We start from the raw sequence: 17,071 nt of genomic DNA, 5'->3' as shown, positions 1-17,071 counted from the left end.
CAGAGGTGAAGAAACACTTTTATTGCTACTGTAACGTTTCTAGAAAGCATTTGCGGCTTCACCAAGTAGGTCTTTATAGCTATTAGAGTTTCTGTGAAAAGGGGAAGAGCTTCATCTCTGCTGAATGAAAACTTTGATTTTGGTAAAGCCAGAATTACAAAAGGATTTGAAAAGGGAGGGTCTTTGTACGGTGGGTTTATGTTTCCCACTTCTGAGCCTCGATTTTGCCACTGCCAACCTCATGAGAAGCCTTCCACGATGCTCAGAGGAAGAATGAATGAATTCCAGCCCAAATGCAGGCATGAAACATTTTGTTATTGTTGTTGTTCCTGGCCCTCACAATACACAAAATATTTTGTGTGAAACATTGATGCAGATAAGAGTTGAGGAACCAGGAAGAGAACATAAAAGTTAGCAGCTGGAGTTTAATCAGGATCAATATGGTGGGATTAATTAAGTCCAGTGACGGTATGGAATTTCATTTCACCTTGGGAAATCTTACCTGTCTCAGCATGAGGCTTCATTTATGATGTATTTCCTAAGACAAGGCTTTGCATGATAAGATTAAACATATAGTAAATACTGCCTATGTGTGGTATTTTCCTCAATAAGTTTAACCCTTTGTTTGCTGCAACCTGTAGCCATGTAACCTTCCTCTCTGCAAAAATGAATACTAATTATTATTATAAACAGTTCTCATGATGTTTCCATGGATGGCATCTTTTATAGCTTGCTAATTATAAGCACACAGAACTGAAGTGCTTGAAGTTAAATAACATAAACAGGGTTGTAATAGATTTTTGATGTTGAATACTTTTATTGATTGTTAATTAAAACTTATTTAATCTCTACCCAATTAATCCATTTAATTTATTGGATACTGTAATAACACTCCATACTCACAGATGGGTACTTTTAGAATGTTCTTTTTATTCTCTTTAAGGGTTTTCTTCCTAAATAACGCATACAGATTTAGAACACTATACTAAACCGGAAGATATAGCAATTTACCATTCAACATTGTATTAATCAAAAATTGGTTGGAAATGACCAGAACGATAATCTTAAAGTTAGAACAAATCTCACACTCGGACGTGTGAGTTAACTCACTTCCACTCAAATAGTCATTTCACTTCTGGTTGGACACGTAATCAGTCAGACCAATTTCTCTATTTGGATGATTCTAATTGTGAAAAAGAACTTCCAGGAAGCTAAAATGACCCCTGTACTTTCCCCCATTAGTCCAAACTCCCATGTCTGGAATGGCCCAGAATAAGTTTAAACCCATTTCTGTAACAATGCCTTTGAAGTATATAAGACATCTAGTGTGGCCTTTCTAACTCTTCTCCTTCACATGGCAAATTATCTCCACTTTTTTCAACTACTCCTCAAGTGCTTAGACCCTTTATTAGCCTTGCTGCCCTTTTCTAGACTTGTGGAGCTTTTAAATAAGCAATAAAGGTAAATATTAAACACATAATTATTACTAAGAGTAATAATACTCTCATAGTGGAAGGAAACAATACAGGTTTATAGGTAGGGATGGAGGTAGGGGAGGGGGCTAGCCTAGCCCAGGTCTATAGCATGCTTGTCAGATGAAGAATACAGACATCGTGCCCCATCCATTCCCAATCCCCTTAACCCTGTTCTAGTTTTCTCCCATAACATTTAATCTTCTAGTGTACAGTATAATTTGTTTATTATTTTACTGTCTCCTTTCATTTGAATCTAAACCCCACAAGAGCAGGATTTGTGTGTGTGTTTTTGTTATATCCAATATCTAGTATCTAGCACATGCTCGTTGTAGAGCAAGTATTCAGTAAATACTTGTTGAACAATACTTACTCAGGTATAGCTATTCAGTTATCTCCCAGTCCATCTATCTGTATTAACAATCAATTCATACGTTTCCATCTCATCCACTGGGAGATCTTATAAGACCTTGACAGATGCCGTGCAGAAATGCAGATGCATTATGTGTAAGACCATGGGAAATTGTAGAGATAACATCATCTGGTCTCTGTGAACTCATGTTGGCTCTTAGTCATCATTGCTTTTCTAAGTACTGAAATACTCTCTATATAATTCTAAAATAAAATAATTGTTCATATTTAGTGATCAGCTGTCATGTGGAAGGCACCCTGCCAAATGCCTTATGGGTTTATGAATGTATTCCCTCATTTAGTCCTCACATTTGGTAGGGACTGTTATTATCCTTTTTTTATAAATGAGAAAGATAAGGTCTATCTAGAGACTTAAGTAACTTCCCCTGGGGGGACACATGTGACAAATGGCAGGACTGGAGTTGTGAAAGCTCATACTCCTGGCTATGGCACCATATACCACTGCTGTGATTTTGGGACCTCAGAACACACTTAAGTCTATAGTACGAGGATTCTCCCTTAGAAGGAGCTAGAGCATTTGCCTTTTCCTAATATGGCCTTGGTTTCTTTAAGATGGCGGGCCTGTGACCACGTCAGCAAGGTCCCTTGGTGCCATTAGTGCATTTTTTTTATGAGGCTGCCATGTAAAGTGGTTAAAAGCACTCTCTTAGTATTGTCACCTACCTGGGTTGTGAATTCTCTCTTAATTTATTTTTTTTATAACTTTGAAGATGGTTATTAGTGTGGCAGAAGCATAATAGAAGTTGAATCATACTTTTTTCTGTTATCTCTGGATTTTGTGTCATTTCACAGTCCACCATCCACCTAAGCAGTGGCCTTTTCTTGCTCTTTACACTACCTTACAGATTTTCAAGTCCCCTCTCTGGTTGCTTGTTACATAAATAGTCTGTGTCATTTGTTTCTTTACAATTGGTAAGTTTCTGGGTATCCTTTTGCTTTATCCTAAAGGAAGGAGTTTGTAAACATGACCTACTTTCCCAGCGCTAGAAATCGAGTCTATAATCAAACATTGCACATCAGTCATTGGTCATGATGTCGGAGAGGAGGCTTGATAGATAACTGAGTGATTTTTTTTTTCTATAGACCTTTTAAGCCATCATGTTAGATAGCAAATAATCTTGACTAATTTTCATTCACACTTTCTGACATAATTTGAATGCTCTTGTTGGTGTTTATCACAAAATGATCATTTTTTCATTAAATCGTTCCAACATAATCTTGGCTGTGTTTTAATTAGACTTCCAGTCTTGTTTTAATAAACATAGTTAAAATTTTCTCCATTGCAAAGAGGCATTCTTGGTACAGAAATGTGCCTTATGATCAGTTCCACATTGTAACATCTAAGAAAAGCCGAAGAAGCCAAAGGTTGTGGAACCAAAAGGTGACCCCACTCTTCCGGGTCGTGGAGGGTCTTGCTCAAGATGTTATGTAACATCAAAGAGGGAGTGTCTGCAATCTGTCAGCATGGGAGCTCGCCATAATAACCTCAGCACAGTTACAATGTGACATTTATTTCTTATCAAACTTTGATTTTTCTGGCTGTGGATTGCAGTCCAAGAGATTTTGTGATAATGGTGAGGGAATGAAGATAAGACAGGGGGTCTTCCCAAGGGCCTCAGGCAGAGGCTTTGGAATAGGGATAAAAAACAGCCTGCTCTCTTTATGGTAGGGGTCTGGGAGCTGACATGTCTCCCCTGTCCCTGGATATTCCAGCAGGGACCACCAGAGAATTGCTTTATCTGTTGGTGTTTTACGTGAAAATTCAAGGGTCAGCCGGTCCATCCAGGGGCCTCTGAGGCCTGGCCTGATAGAGGAAAGGGCAAGTGTGTAGGCCGATATCCAGGTTCAGCCCCAGGTACCCCAAGTTCCACAGGTGAACAAACATTCTGTCTTACATGGGGACACATATAGGTTTTGAAGGAACTGAGCATTTAATGGGAGCGGAAGGGAAAAGATAAGACCCATTCCCACTACGACAGCTCTCCTTCCAACAGCCCGCAAATACGTTCCAAGGCTAACAGTAAAACTACATCAGCAGAGTCAAGAATGAAAATTCCATCAATGTACACAAAAAAATAATAAAAAGGAGGAAATCTCTTAGTGGAGCATTGTGGATTGATTTATTTAAAAATAGAAAACTTCAAGTGTTAAAAAATTATCACCAGCTGATAAAAATAACCACTTTCTCACTCGTGTTTCCCAGTGCTACCCACTCCCACCTCTCAGGTAAGCTTTCTCCCCTGCACCCCAGCTGATTTCAGCTGGATTTCTTTATTCGGCATTTATTTATAGCGTTTATTTATAGCCTGTCTCCTCAGAGAGCCTGCAGGGAAACAGGTGATGTCGGCCACACACAGAATGAACTCTATTCTGGGGATCAGATCGACCTGAAATCTTTTTGGAAAGGTGAGATGTTAATGGAGGAAAAGAATCATAAGAGCCTCACATAGTATTAAGGGTTATTTGTGAGTCTGTCCTTCATTTCTTTTAGCAAAATGCTGAAGGAAAATTAATAGAAAGTGCCAAGGAGAAGATTGTCAAATACACAGCACCAATTTTACCATTTTCAGTCATCACTTCAGCTCATGGCTGAAAGAGAATTGATTATCTGTCTTACCATGGGACACAAATTAGAGCAGGCCTCAGTATCTTTAATTAGTTAATTTTTAAAGCCCCACTGGGTTAGTCTCTCCACTGTGCAAGCTTTTGTGTTCAGAATTTCATGATCAGAAAAGAAAACCATGTTCCCAGTTCTAAATGATAATCAAATGTGGTTTTCCTGAACATTTTCCTCCATCATTTAAGAAAAGAAAAGGATACGTGGTGGGGATGGCCTATCGGCAAGCTTTCTGTTACCTACAAATAACATTATTGATTAGATTACATAGATGGGGTGCAGGATGGGATTCGGGAAAACGTTAAACAGGAAATGGTCCATTTTAGCCACCTCACAGATGTCCGCCTGTCAAGTGAGGCTTAGATAACATCAGCATCGTCCCTCTTACCCGACCCTGCGTGGTCTTCCTCTTGCTAAAAGTAATGTACAGTTTTAGATGAAGGAGCATGAGGTGGTCTTGAAGGGCTCTTGTCAATGTCAGATTACAAGTGGGAAGCATGTGTTCATTAGTACTGTTATGTGGTTTCTTTCCCCAGCATTGACAGGACAGTGTGACAGTACACAGTGCTCGGGCACTTTATTGAGACATGACCCTGCGGAAAAGCACTCAATATCAATTAGTGATCAGGATGTGAAGCCACTGTCTCTGGTTCTAATCCTTTTATGCCATCAATAGCTTTTTGACAAGGTCAGCGCACTGACATACCACTTAACTTTCTGAAAACCAAATGCACTTTTAACTACAAGCTCTGATTGAGATCACTAATTTTCATTATAAAAATAATAACATAATTGAAAGACCTTGTCCTATGGCTAAGAATCTGATAGAAAATCGATTATTAACTCTTTAGCAACATTGCCTGTTGCTAGAAGGCTAATACTTGTTCTTTAATTAGATAGATACCAATGTGGAGTTTAGGGAAGTCATATAACCTCCTAATGGTTTCTGTACTCATGAGTATAAGCTTAATTTTTATGAAGTAAATAAATTTTGGTGTTCTAAGAATTGGTCTTTAACATAACTGATGATTTTTTTTTTATAAAGCAGGCACCCCTGTGTAATGTAGATGACCAGCCATATTACTTTTTAAATAGCATTTGTTTTTTTTTTGTTTTTTTTAGTATATTGGCCACTTATTTATTCATTCAACAAACACCATTGAGTGCCTACTATGTGGTACCAAGTGGTTTTCTAGGAACTGGTCATAAATACATGAATGAGAGATACCATATCCACTGTAAAATCTAATACAAATAAATGATACTCATCATTTTTCTTATTTTGTTCTTTTAGTTCCATAATGTTAATACAAAAATCACATTTAAAAATTAATGCTTTTGTTTAATGTTACCGTTAATGTGAAGGGGAATTGGGAGAAAGTACTCAAGGGGTGCAAGGGGTTTGCTTTGGTATAGTAGAAATGTTTTGGAACTAAAGGTGATTGCAATTCACAGCATGGTGAATATACGAAATGCCACTGAATTGTACAGTTTAAATGGTTGATTTTCTGTTCTGTGGCTTTAATCTCAATTTTTTTTAAGTTAATGCAGTTTATGGTTTGTTTCTCATGATATGTTTATTTGACTTTGTATTATATGTAAGAGTTGGAAGGTATTTGAGTTCCTTTAAGGTATTTTTTGTATTTTTCAGTAGAATTCTGAAGGTTTTCTTGAATATTTGTTTCTTTTTAACATTATTCCTCATTTATTTTTCTTGATTTGTAGGCAGGATTTTTTTTTCATACTTTTAAATTGTTTTTTTTGCTGCTATATAGAAGAGCTGTTGAGCTTTGACTGTTTGGTTTATATCCAACCATGTTTTAACCTCCCTTTTTAATAAGAGTAAGAGTGGAGTCTTTTGGATTTTTCTAGGTATATGTTCAAAAATTTGCAAACTGAGATGATCACAGTTTTACAAGTTTTCCCTAGTGGCACAATACTTTAAAAGGGTCTTAACATTAAGCATTAAACCATTTTTCCATTTCTGAGGCAAATTTTACTCAGTTCCCACTAAATTTTGTAATAGTCTATTGAATTATATTTACCACTAACCTACTGAGGATTTTACGTTTATTTTCATAAGGGATATTGACTTATTTTCTTATGTTAGGTTTTTAGAATAATTTAATAAAATAAACCACATAGATTTCCATACTTTCTACTCTGGAAGAGAAAATATATCGGAATTAGTTCTTCCTTGAGTGTTTGAAATACTTCACTCTAAAACTATCTGGCTTGAAGCCTTATTTGAAGATATTTTTCATTTAATTTAATCTGCATTCTCAGGTTTATAGGTCTAATCTCATTTTCCTTTATTTCATGTGTAAGTTTTTTTCAGAAAGTTGCCAACTGCATCAAACTTTTTCATTTATTAGTGTGTTCTATTTTAATGTTAATATCAATATCCTCTTATAATTATCACTTCCATTTATTTTTCTCCTTATATCAGATATGTTTATTTGAGCTTTCTTTTTATTGAACAGATATTTTAAGTAATTTTCTACTGTTTTGGGTAGTGTATTCTGTTTTGGTTTTTAAGAAATTATATTTTGGCTTTATAAATTCCACTTAAAAATATTTCATTGGCTTTCCCTATAGATTTTCTTCATTTTGTATGTCTGTTTTGATTTTTAATTTCTTAGCACATGAATTTCCTTTTAAAATATAATGAAAGATTTTAATGTATTAATTTGCCTCTGAGAATATCTTTGGGGGCATCCCATAATTTTGTTGTACAGTATTTTACTTTTATTTTTTTCTGTAAAAATAAAGTTATTTATAAGTGTGTGGTATTTGTTTTATTCCAATAATTCTAGGATATTTTTATGTCTACACAATGTTTAAATCATAGCTTATTGTTTTGATAACTTGTGATTAAAGAGTCTGGGCTATAAAACAGTTACTTTTGGGAATTTTTTTTAAAGTTCTTTTGTAGATGACTATGTGACCACTTCAGTAGCTATCATGCGTGCTGGAAAAGTTGGGGTTTCTTCATAGCATTCGAAATTCATCATATATATCAATTTAACCCTACTTAATTTTATTTTTCAAATTTTCTGTCTTATATAGTTATTTTGGGGGAGAAGAGGTGTGATCCTTTATTAGGTAAAATGGGGGTGGATTAAAGACTTTTAACCATAATAATTCCATTTCTCTTTCCTTTTCCTAGCATACCTTATTCTGATGCTCTATTAATGCCCTATTTTTACTCATTATGTATTGTGCTCTCCAATTATTATTATTTTTTTTGGCTATGAACTGTCCTTTAGTTAACATTGATATTGCCGTCGTCTGCTGTCATTCTGTTTACATTTTTATGACATACTTTATACATCTTCCTTTTATGGTTATTATTTTTTGCTCATCTTTTCTCTCAGTATATAAATGTCAAGATGGTGGTGGTGGCAGTAGGATCAAAGAGGAAGAGATGGATGTGAGTGGCAGGGCAAAAGGCGACCCCATGGGCTAGAGTGATTGGGGAAATAAGGAGGGGACTGATGAAGCCGGGCTTCCAGCTTGGGTGACTGGAGCAGGGTATAGCCCTTGGAAAGGGATGTGGTAGGTTGGGTGTAAGACGGGCTGAATTCGGAAGAAAACTGGCTGGCTGCCTTCTTGTCCATAGGTGACCTGAGCTTCAGGTGAGGCCGGGGACACAGTCATTGAATGGGGCTTCACACAGAATTATGATGACCCCCCGAATTTGAGCTCAGATCCTCACCCGAATTTGAGCTCAGAATCTCACTCACTGCGTTGGTGGCATTGATGGCACACCTCATTTCTTTGTATCCCAGTTTTCTTGTAGATCAGGAATAGTAAGACTTACTTTAGAATACTTCTGCAGAAGTATTTAAGAGGGTGCATGTGACGAACAGTTACTAAATGCTTGAGGGCCTTTTGAGTACTTGCAGACAAAGGCATTGTGACTTTAAAGTAGTATTATTTTGGAATGAAAGTTCTGCGTTCAATGTGCCTGATGAAGAGTTAAACTATTTTTGAAAATAGGCCCCGTGCGGCTTCATCTCCCCCACAGTGAAATGCCATTTCCCACTGATTTGATCAACCTTTTCTCCTTACGCCTTGCTTGGTTCTTCCAGGACTCTGTGCTTGGCATGGTAATTAGGGACTTCTGTTCTCAGTGATAGGACGCTCGCTCCTGGCTATCTCTTGAGCTATACATTAAGTCCTCACTTAGTCGTCAGTAGGTTCTGTGACTTTAAGCGAAATGATCTATAACAAAGTTTTACCATAGGCTAATTGATATAAACAAGAGTTAAGTCCCTGTGGCATCTCATCAACATTACAACGAAACGATGTGGAACAAAACGACATTATTCAGGGACCCGCTGTACTCAGCTCCTTCCATTTTCCTGGCAGAGTGTGTGGTGTGCATTCTTAAGTGGTAGGATTTGGGGAAAGCAGCTTCGTGACAAGGGAACGTGATAGACAAGGCTGTAGAGAAGGAGAATCAGCTGGGGCTGCTAGCTTTTAATTGAAGTTTAGTTGGAGGTTCAATGAGGTGAGACTGTTATGACAGATTTCAAAATATAATGATAGCAAAATGGAGTGGGTTCATCAAGAGTTGGAGTAAATACGGAGCAACGGCTCAGCAACTCAGCATGAAGCAACAGCTACAAACCCTCAAAAAATACGGAGTAATTAAAATTTGCATTGTGCAGCCCTCCTTCTCAGTGGGTACCTTTCCAAGGAAAACAGTAACTTCATTGTGGAAAATATAAACACAAATTTGGAGATGTAAATTACATGCATGTTTTAATCTCGTTCATAAACACCGAGAGTTTTAAAATGTAAATATAATCAAAGTACACAACTGCAGCTGAAACCAGATTTGAGAAAGACCACAAGAAGGTGAAAGGCCCTCCAGTCTATACACACACACACACACCCCTACACCTGCCCACCCAGTCCTCCCCACCTACCCCCTTTTGTGGATTTGGAAAAGAAGAGGTGGAATTCTGTCCTCCAGTTTCTAAGCACACAAATCCTTGGCTCTCATTTGTTCATGTCACCAAAGGGACTATAGTTTTAACGCTTTCTTTCCACTTCCTTTCCTATCACTTTCCCCTTTGGTCTAAGCACGTGTTATAGGAGGTTAGTAAGTAAGACACAGAGTGGACTAACTGTCGGAGGATTTGCAGCATGAGAAGGAAGGAGGAAATTTACTATCCAGATTCTCTTATTTCCATACTTTTAAGTATGGCAGTGACCTCAAGTTGAGCTGGTTCTCAACTTGAGAGAGAGCCTGAGATAGTAGAAAATTCACTGAATTGGTGTTGCAGAAGTGTGTGGGGGTTCTATCTTTACTACCTCTTGCTGCCAGGATGATTTTGGACAAAGCTCTCTACTTCTCTGGGCCACAATTTTTCCATCTGTTAGTCATTGCATTGGCCTAAAATGAACTCCAAGGTTCCGTTTAATTCAAACGTTCTGTAATACTGTGCCTCATGCATCCACTCCAATCCAGATGGGATCCTGGAAATTCAAACTCAATGTGGCACCCTTCTTAGATCCTCAGGAGTCCCCAGGAGTCAGAAATGTTCCAGAGAAGGCCCAAGATTTTCCTCTGCCAAGGACTATCCATGCTGTAATTTAAGGAAAAACTTCCTGAGACTGTTGTTGGAAGTCTTTCTTATCCCTCCTCAGCTTTATAAGGGGCCCTTCCAGTAGGAAATGACCTGATCTTATTCCAGACCATCAGAGCTCATGGTTGGAGCTACCATTGAGATGACCCAGTGTATTATCCTACATATTCCAGCTACAGTGATGTGGGAAGTATTTAACAGGGCATCTGTACCGCATTGCTCTCTCAGGGCATTCCCTTTTCAAAGTAGAGTTGGGGAAATTTATAGGATTATAGGGAGAAATACTCCTAAAAGCAACCTGTCATTTATATAAATCACTTAAAATGAAATTCAAGTGTGTTATTCAGGGGACGCTTAGCTTTAGGGAATCAAACCCAGCCTTTAATTTGAAGAGTCTTTTTAGTGTGTTGTGTACCTGAGTGAGTCCACCAGGAGAACATGAAGTCAAGTTTTCATTTATTCATTGTTTTAAGATGGAAAATAGGAAATACATTGAGAATTTAGCATTTGCTCTGCCAGGATGTTACATGGGAAGAAAGGGTTGGGACTTGGACGTAGGGTAAGAGAAATGGTTATGAAAAGGGTTTGAAGAAACATTTTTCACTCATTCCCACCACTGAATTCAGAAGGAGATCATTCCAAAGGACCATCAAACCCTCGCCTAACTGAGAAGTTACCAACAGCCTCTGTGGTGGTTGCCTCAGGCTGCCCTGGAAAGGCAGCAGGTGTGGGGTGGGTTCCAAACAGAGCTCCCTGATGCAATTTGATTGGAGTGTCAGAAGAGTGACATTTCCAGAGCAGTCCTGGGAGAAGTCATTGGGGATGTGAGTAGAGGTTTATTTAGATGTGTGTCACCAAACTGGAACTTTTAGGAAAACAAAAGGAGGGATGAGTGGAGGAAAGGGTAATGAAATATTAGTAAAAGCATTTGGGCCTCCTAATTTCGTCATGATAACCTAACAGTGTTTTTCTTGATTTATAAGGATAGACACGTATGTTGTGTTCGTGAACTATTAGCAGCAGTAACTGTGCCTTACACATTTCCTTATTGATCTTTTAATAATGAGACTAGGATAGAGTAATCTATGCAAAGATAATGTTTCTCTTTTAAATAAACTTACCAAATAATCCATAAGGAAATGAGTTTCACCTAAAAAGTTCTCAAACTATTGGATTAAAGACCTAAGTATAAAAACTCAAACTGTAAAACTCTTAAAACATGGGTAAATCTTTGTAACCTGGGATTTGGCAATGGTTTTTTAGATATGACGCCAAAAGCAAAGCAATAAAGAAAAAAAAACAACCAGATAAATTGGACTTGGTCAAAATAAAAAAATTGTGTACATCCATGAATACTATCAAAAGAGTGAAGATATAGCCCACAGAATGGAAGAAAACATGTACAAAGCATATATCTGATAAGGCTCTAGTATCCAGAATATATAAAGGACTCTGGCAACTCAATAATAAAAAGAGAAATAACCCAATTAAAAATGGGTAAAGGCACTGAATAGACAGTTCTCCAAAGAACATATAAAGATGGCCAATAAGCACATGAAAAGATGTTTCACATCTCTTGTCATTAAGGAAATACATATCAAAACCACGACAAGATGCCATTTCACACCCACTAGGATGGCTACTATCCAAAACATAAATGGAAAATAACAAGTGCTGGTGAGGGTGTGGAGAAATTAGATCTTTTATACATTGCTGATAGGAATGTAAAATGGTACAAGCTGGGTGGAAAACAGTTTGACAGTTCCTCAAAAATCTAAGCATAGAAGTGTCCTAGGAGCCACCAGTTCAACTCCTAGCTATCTACTCAAAAGAACTGAAAAAGAATTTGAAAGGTGTTCAAACAAAAACTTGTACACAGATGTTCACAGAAGCACTATCACAGTACCAAAGTGGAAACAACCCAAATGCACACCCACTGATGTAGGGGTTAACAAAGGGTGGTATGTCCATACGATAGAATATTATTCAGCCACAAAAAGGAGTGAAGTACTGATACATGCCGCCAACATGGATGAACCTTGAAAACATTATCCTAAGGGAAACCAGCCAGACACAAAAGGCCACATGTTGTATGATTCCATTTATAGGAAATGTCCAGAATAGAGACAGAAATTAGATTAGTGGTTACCAGGGGCTGGGGATTTCTTGCTTAATGGGCATGGTGTCTCAGGGTGATGAAAGCCTAGGATGCATGCTGACTTGTCGCCAATGTCATTGAATTAAAAGGCCAAGAGGAGTGTCTCCCTGAAACCCCAGTAGACACTTCTGCCAGCCAAAACTGATTTCGTGTCCCCACAAAACCACCACCTCCTGTACTCTGGGCTGTGTAACCCACAGTAACCACATAGCATCTCTGAAACTCACACTGTTCCCCAGAGTCAGCTGTGACCTGAAGCCACCATTCCTCGGAGCCCTTAACATCTCCACAGCACAGGGCAGCATGGGTTACAGAGCAAGTGACTCTGGAGTATGACACCCAGCATGCCGTGCAAACGTTGAGAGGATGTTTCTCCTTTGGTCTTTCAGGTTTGGGCCCATCGAGCCAGTAATTTTAGGCTTTGAGGACAGTGGAACTACCAGACTTTTCCTTAAGCTGTAGCAACCCTTGTATTCAGCAGGCCGTTGTATGCATTTGGTGGGTGAACTGGATCTGTTTGCTCACTTTGATGGAGCCCAAGGTGAAAAGAACTCAAACCTGCCGGTTGTGTCCTGTGACTCTAAGCCTGCATGGCTTAGAATCGATGTACAATAGTTAAAGGACCCAGAACTGATCTCTGGGGCATGTGCGGTGCCCCTGGCCAGGCTGTACACAGTGCACAGTGCAGGGAGGGGAGCAGTCACAGCCATGATGGGAGCTGGCCCATTAAGAAAAGGAGCTTATCGGGAAGTCCCAGTTTAGGCATTCCCCAGTCTAAGCTCTGTTAAGTTCAGAAGTTTATGTGTCATCTTTTCTTTGAAGCCATAAATGTGGTCTATGGGGCTTAATGTGTTTTTCCTTTGCTTTCAGGAGAATAGATCCGGAGAAACCAACAGCTGTGTGGAAGAAATCATCCGGGTAAGAATATTCTTACAAATTTTAGCAACTGGTTGGACATAGATCCAAATAGAAAGGAGTCCTGTGGCTGCGTTGTCAAAGGCAGCCCATGTTTGTTGGTTGTCCAATGTTTACCTTTCCTGAGGGTCAGCACACGAGTTGCCTAAATGACACTTGACAAAGTAATGCTTCTTTGAAGAAGTCTCGGAGCTCCGCCTCAGCCTGGTGCTTTGCATGGGCTGAGGCGACACTGTATTAAAGGGACCAGTGGAATGCCCCCATTAATCACTCTGCTATTTGGAAGGACTCGTTCATAGTCTATACTTTCCAGTCATGCTGGGTAGCCTTGTTATTTTTTTCTCCTGAATTTAATTAGACTCAGAAGCACTCTGACAAAGAGGTGTCTCAGCATCTGAAAATGTATTTCTGTGTTGTTTTGCATGGTATTATTTTGCCCATTACCCTTGTAAGCCTGTCCTTTTCATCATCATCATCTCTAGTGGATCGCCTCCATGAACCGTTTCACACCCGTTTCACTTAGGTCGGGCTGTTCCCCCATGTTAGTGTTTTCCTGAGTATCTGAACTTATAATCAGGATGTCATCTTCAACCCATGTTTTTTCTTCACTCATATTTTTTAGGGGTGTAACCTAATCATTTATAGCCCTCAAAGCTGACACTACCCTGGGCAAAACACCAAGACAAATTAGACCAGATGGTATAGCAAGACCCTATAAAGCAAAAAGGACCTTTATTTTAATATGTTTCTAAGTTTCGGACATCCTACATACTTTTCCTTGAATTGCTAGTGAGTTACAGTAATATAACTATTTGGTGTAAAATTTAACCATCAAATTGTTTTCAGAAGCAGGATTTTTTTTTTTCTTCCTGGAAAGTATTATGTCATAAATCAATCTTTTAACTCTCAAGTTGGCCAGAATAATTCATTGAGGTTTAATTTGTTGAATTCATAATGATTTTTATTTTTCTGGCAGATTTATATAGAAAAGATAGAAAAGAGATTTATATAGAAAACAATTGTCAAAGTAGGTAGCTTCATTTCTGGCATTTAAGTATGATGTTAAATAAGATACATATTGTATTTTATATCTATGTTATCTCTATCCTGGGGCTTTGTTTCAGATTAAACTACAGATCGTATAAAATGCTGTTATTCTTTTCCTATTTTTCTCTTTCAACATACTTTCCCGTTTCAGTCCAAATAATCAATGTTTGGGCCATCTTCCTTTGCTTGATTATGGTGTTTACATCTACAAAATGATAATACCAGAACACACCAATCCCTTCTCTAGCATTGCTATTTAAAAAACCCTAACCCTTCTTGTCCTTTCTTATCTTTCCTGAGGCTGTAGAAGAAATCTGTCATTTGACCTTTCTTCTCCCTATTCCAAGCAGAGTTCGAAGTTTGAATAAGAGCTTTAGTAATTCACTTACCAAAATTATATTGTTTAGTTAATGTAAAATTCACCTAACTAGAATAAAACTGAATGCTCAGCCAAGACTTTAAAGTATTATTTCTTTTTCCTCAAGAGAGCTGATGGGAGCCTCACATACCCCTGGCCCCCTCCCTACTTCCCCATGATGCTGACCCCTCGTACACTACACCACTGGTCTGCCGTTGCCATGGCCCACCTTGAATCAGGCGTGGAACTAAAGGGACAGGCTGGACTAACCAGATAACTGACTTATAGGCACAAACAAGGTCAAGGGTACTGGAGATGGTGGCTTCATTAGAAGACCACTGAGCACTCTCTAAGTTCCACTCTTCCTAGAGTCCATGAGGAGTGGTCTCGGATGGGAGGTACTATAGACTGGGACGCAGGTGATGGTGGTGCTGGTATTGTCCAGGTGAGCCTTCTCCTCTCTGTCATCACCTGTCAGGCCTAAGATGTTAGTAGTCATCGGTATTTAGGGACTTCCTGGAGGATCATGTCAGTGTTCTCAGGTTTGCCTGGACTGTTCTTTCTAGCTGTCCCCTGCCTCACTCACATCAGTCATTCTCCAGGATCACCTTCGCCTCTTTTCCTAAGCATGTCCTGTCCTCCAAACGCAAGCACAAGGCCCCTTCTCAGCGACAGCCTATTGTATTTGTTGTGTATCTGTCACACATCAATATTCCTTCCACACTGTGGCCCTGGTGTCTGTTGATCTAGAGTTCACAGTTTTGTTCAGACAATAAATGGGTGAGTGATCACAAGAACCCTCTAAAGCAGGATGAGTATTGTTCTGATAGCTCACAAACATTTCATTTGCTGTAAATCGTGGATATGCTGTACTGGCCTTTTTAGCACCGGGTCCCCATGGTTAGTCTCTGTGGAGCCCAACTTTCCTTACCAGTTTCTCCCCTTGTGATCAGCTCAGGTAAACCTGATATGGTCAAGGTCATCAGAGGTTCTTGTTATATGCAGCCATTGCATTTAAGTGGCTCTCTGTTGCTGTGGAGGAAGAGCAGGGTCACAAAAAATGCCCGAAAATGTTAAAAATTGAGATATTCATTTAGCAAATATTAGCATGCCTTTTCCATGTGGGAGAAACTGGGAGAACAATAGTGGGCCAAACAGACATCACCCCGTGCCCCCTTGGAGCTGACAATGTGCTGGAAGAGATAGATACTAACATTTTAAAAATCTTATAAATAAATGTGTAATGTTATTTGTAGTAAATCTCAGGGTTTTATGAGAGCTTACTGTAGGGTTCGTGACCTAGTTTGGGGTCAAGAACAGCTTCCCTGAGGAAGGGACATTTGAACTGTATTTGGAGGATGAATAGGAAATCAACCTAAGGAGAAGAATGGTAAGGGTTCCAAGCAGAGGAAATAGAAGAGCTTGGCTTGTTAGAGACCCAGAAAGGACAGAGGAAGCCAGAATAGCTATGGCGTAAGTGGATAAAGCTTGGCAGGAGAAGCCGAATCTGCTGTGCCTTCTCGGCCATGTTCAAGATCCCATAAGCACAGGGAGCCCGTGAAGGATTTGACCAGGGAGGGGTGTGGTCAGGTTGGCAATTTAAATTCACAGCTCTGGTTGCTATGGAGAATAGATTGAGGGTAAGAGGGAAGAAGAAAGAGGGGCGTGAGGCTATTGCCTATATCCAGATGAGAGATGCTTTATGGGACACTCACAGACAGGTAAACATTGAGGGAGATGGGGCTAGTGGGGGTTGGGGGGCGGGGAGGTGGAGATTATAAATTAGTTTTAGACATGTTCAGCTTGAAGTAGCTTTGAGACATTCCAATAACTTGGAGAGTGTAAATGAACATATGTGGCTCTGGAGCTCAGAACAGAGGTCTGAGCTGCAAGCCAACATTTTGGATTAATTAATATGTTGGTAATAAAACCATAGAAATGGGTAAGTTTGCCTGGAGAGAGACTAGAGACTAAGCGCAGCGGAAGCCTGAATTTCATCATTTAAAGGCCAGGGAAAAGAAAATCCACTGGACATGAGAGGCAGTGACTAGCGAAGCTGAGGGAAAATTGTAACAGTGAAAAGTCATAGAATCCATGGAAAGAGAGTTTCAAGCTCAGTGGTCCTCAGAGTTTCCGAGAGGACAAGAGAGACAAGGATCAAAAACCACCCAGTTGACTGGACCACAGAGATGTCATTGGTTACTTACCAGAGTGCTGGTTCTGTGGAGCAGACTGGGCAAAACCCAGATATGAGAAAATGGAGTCACTGAGTTCAGAGACCTCGTGTGAGGAAAGGTCATGGGTTCCATTCAGGTCCCTTTTTGTTTGTAGTAAATCCTACATACAATAACAACTAGCAAGTGATAAAGAGCAAACATTTATGATGCATGAGACACTTAAGTTCCTCGCGTGTGTTAAGGCATTGGCCATCACAGCCGCCTCATGGGGGAGGCACTGTTAACATCCCCATTT

The 17,071-nt window shown here is 39.3% G+C and overlaps 1 protein-coding gene across 1 annotated transcript in view; it reads left to right on the top strand.

The window, feature by feature from the left end:
- LOC109374959 (AF4/FMR2 family member 3-like) overlaps positions 1–17,071 on the top strand; it is a 258,320-nt gene that overhangs the window by 147,796 nt on the left and 93,453 nt on the right. The window contains exon 6 of the mRNA XM_019630006.1: positions 13,150–13,197. Coding sequence (XP_019485551.1) covers positions 13,150–13,197 — 48 coding nt within the window. The remainder of the gene's footprint in view (positions 1–13,149; positions 13,198–17,071) is intronic.

This window comes from Hipposideros armiger, unplaced genomic scaffold (genome assembly GCF_001890085.2).
Source record: "Hipposideros armiger isolate ML-2016 unplaced genomic scaffold, ASM189008v1 scaffold_879, whole genome shotgun sequence".
Classification (NCBI taxonomy): domain Eukaryota; kingdom Metazoa; phylum Chordata; class Mammalia; order Chiroptera; family Hipposideridae; genus Hipposideros; species Hipposideros armiger.
The sequence above is the reverse complement of the archived record's forward strand: the minus strand, read 5'-3'. Positions and strand labels throughout refer to the sequence as shown.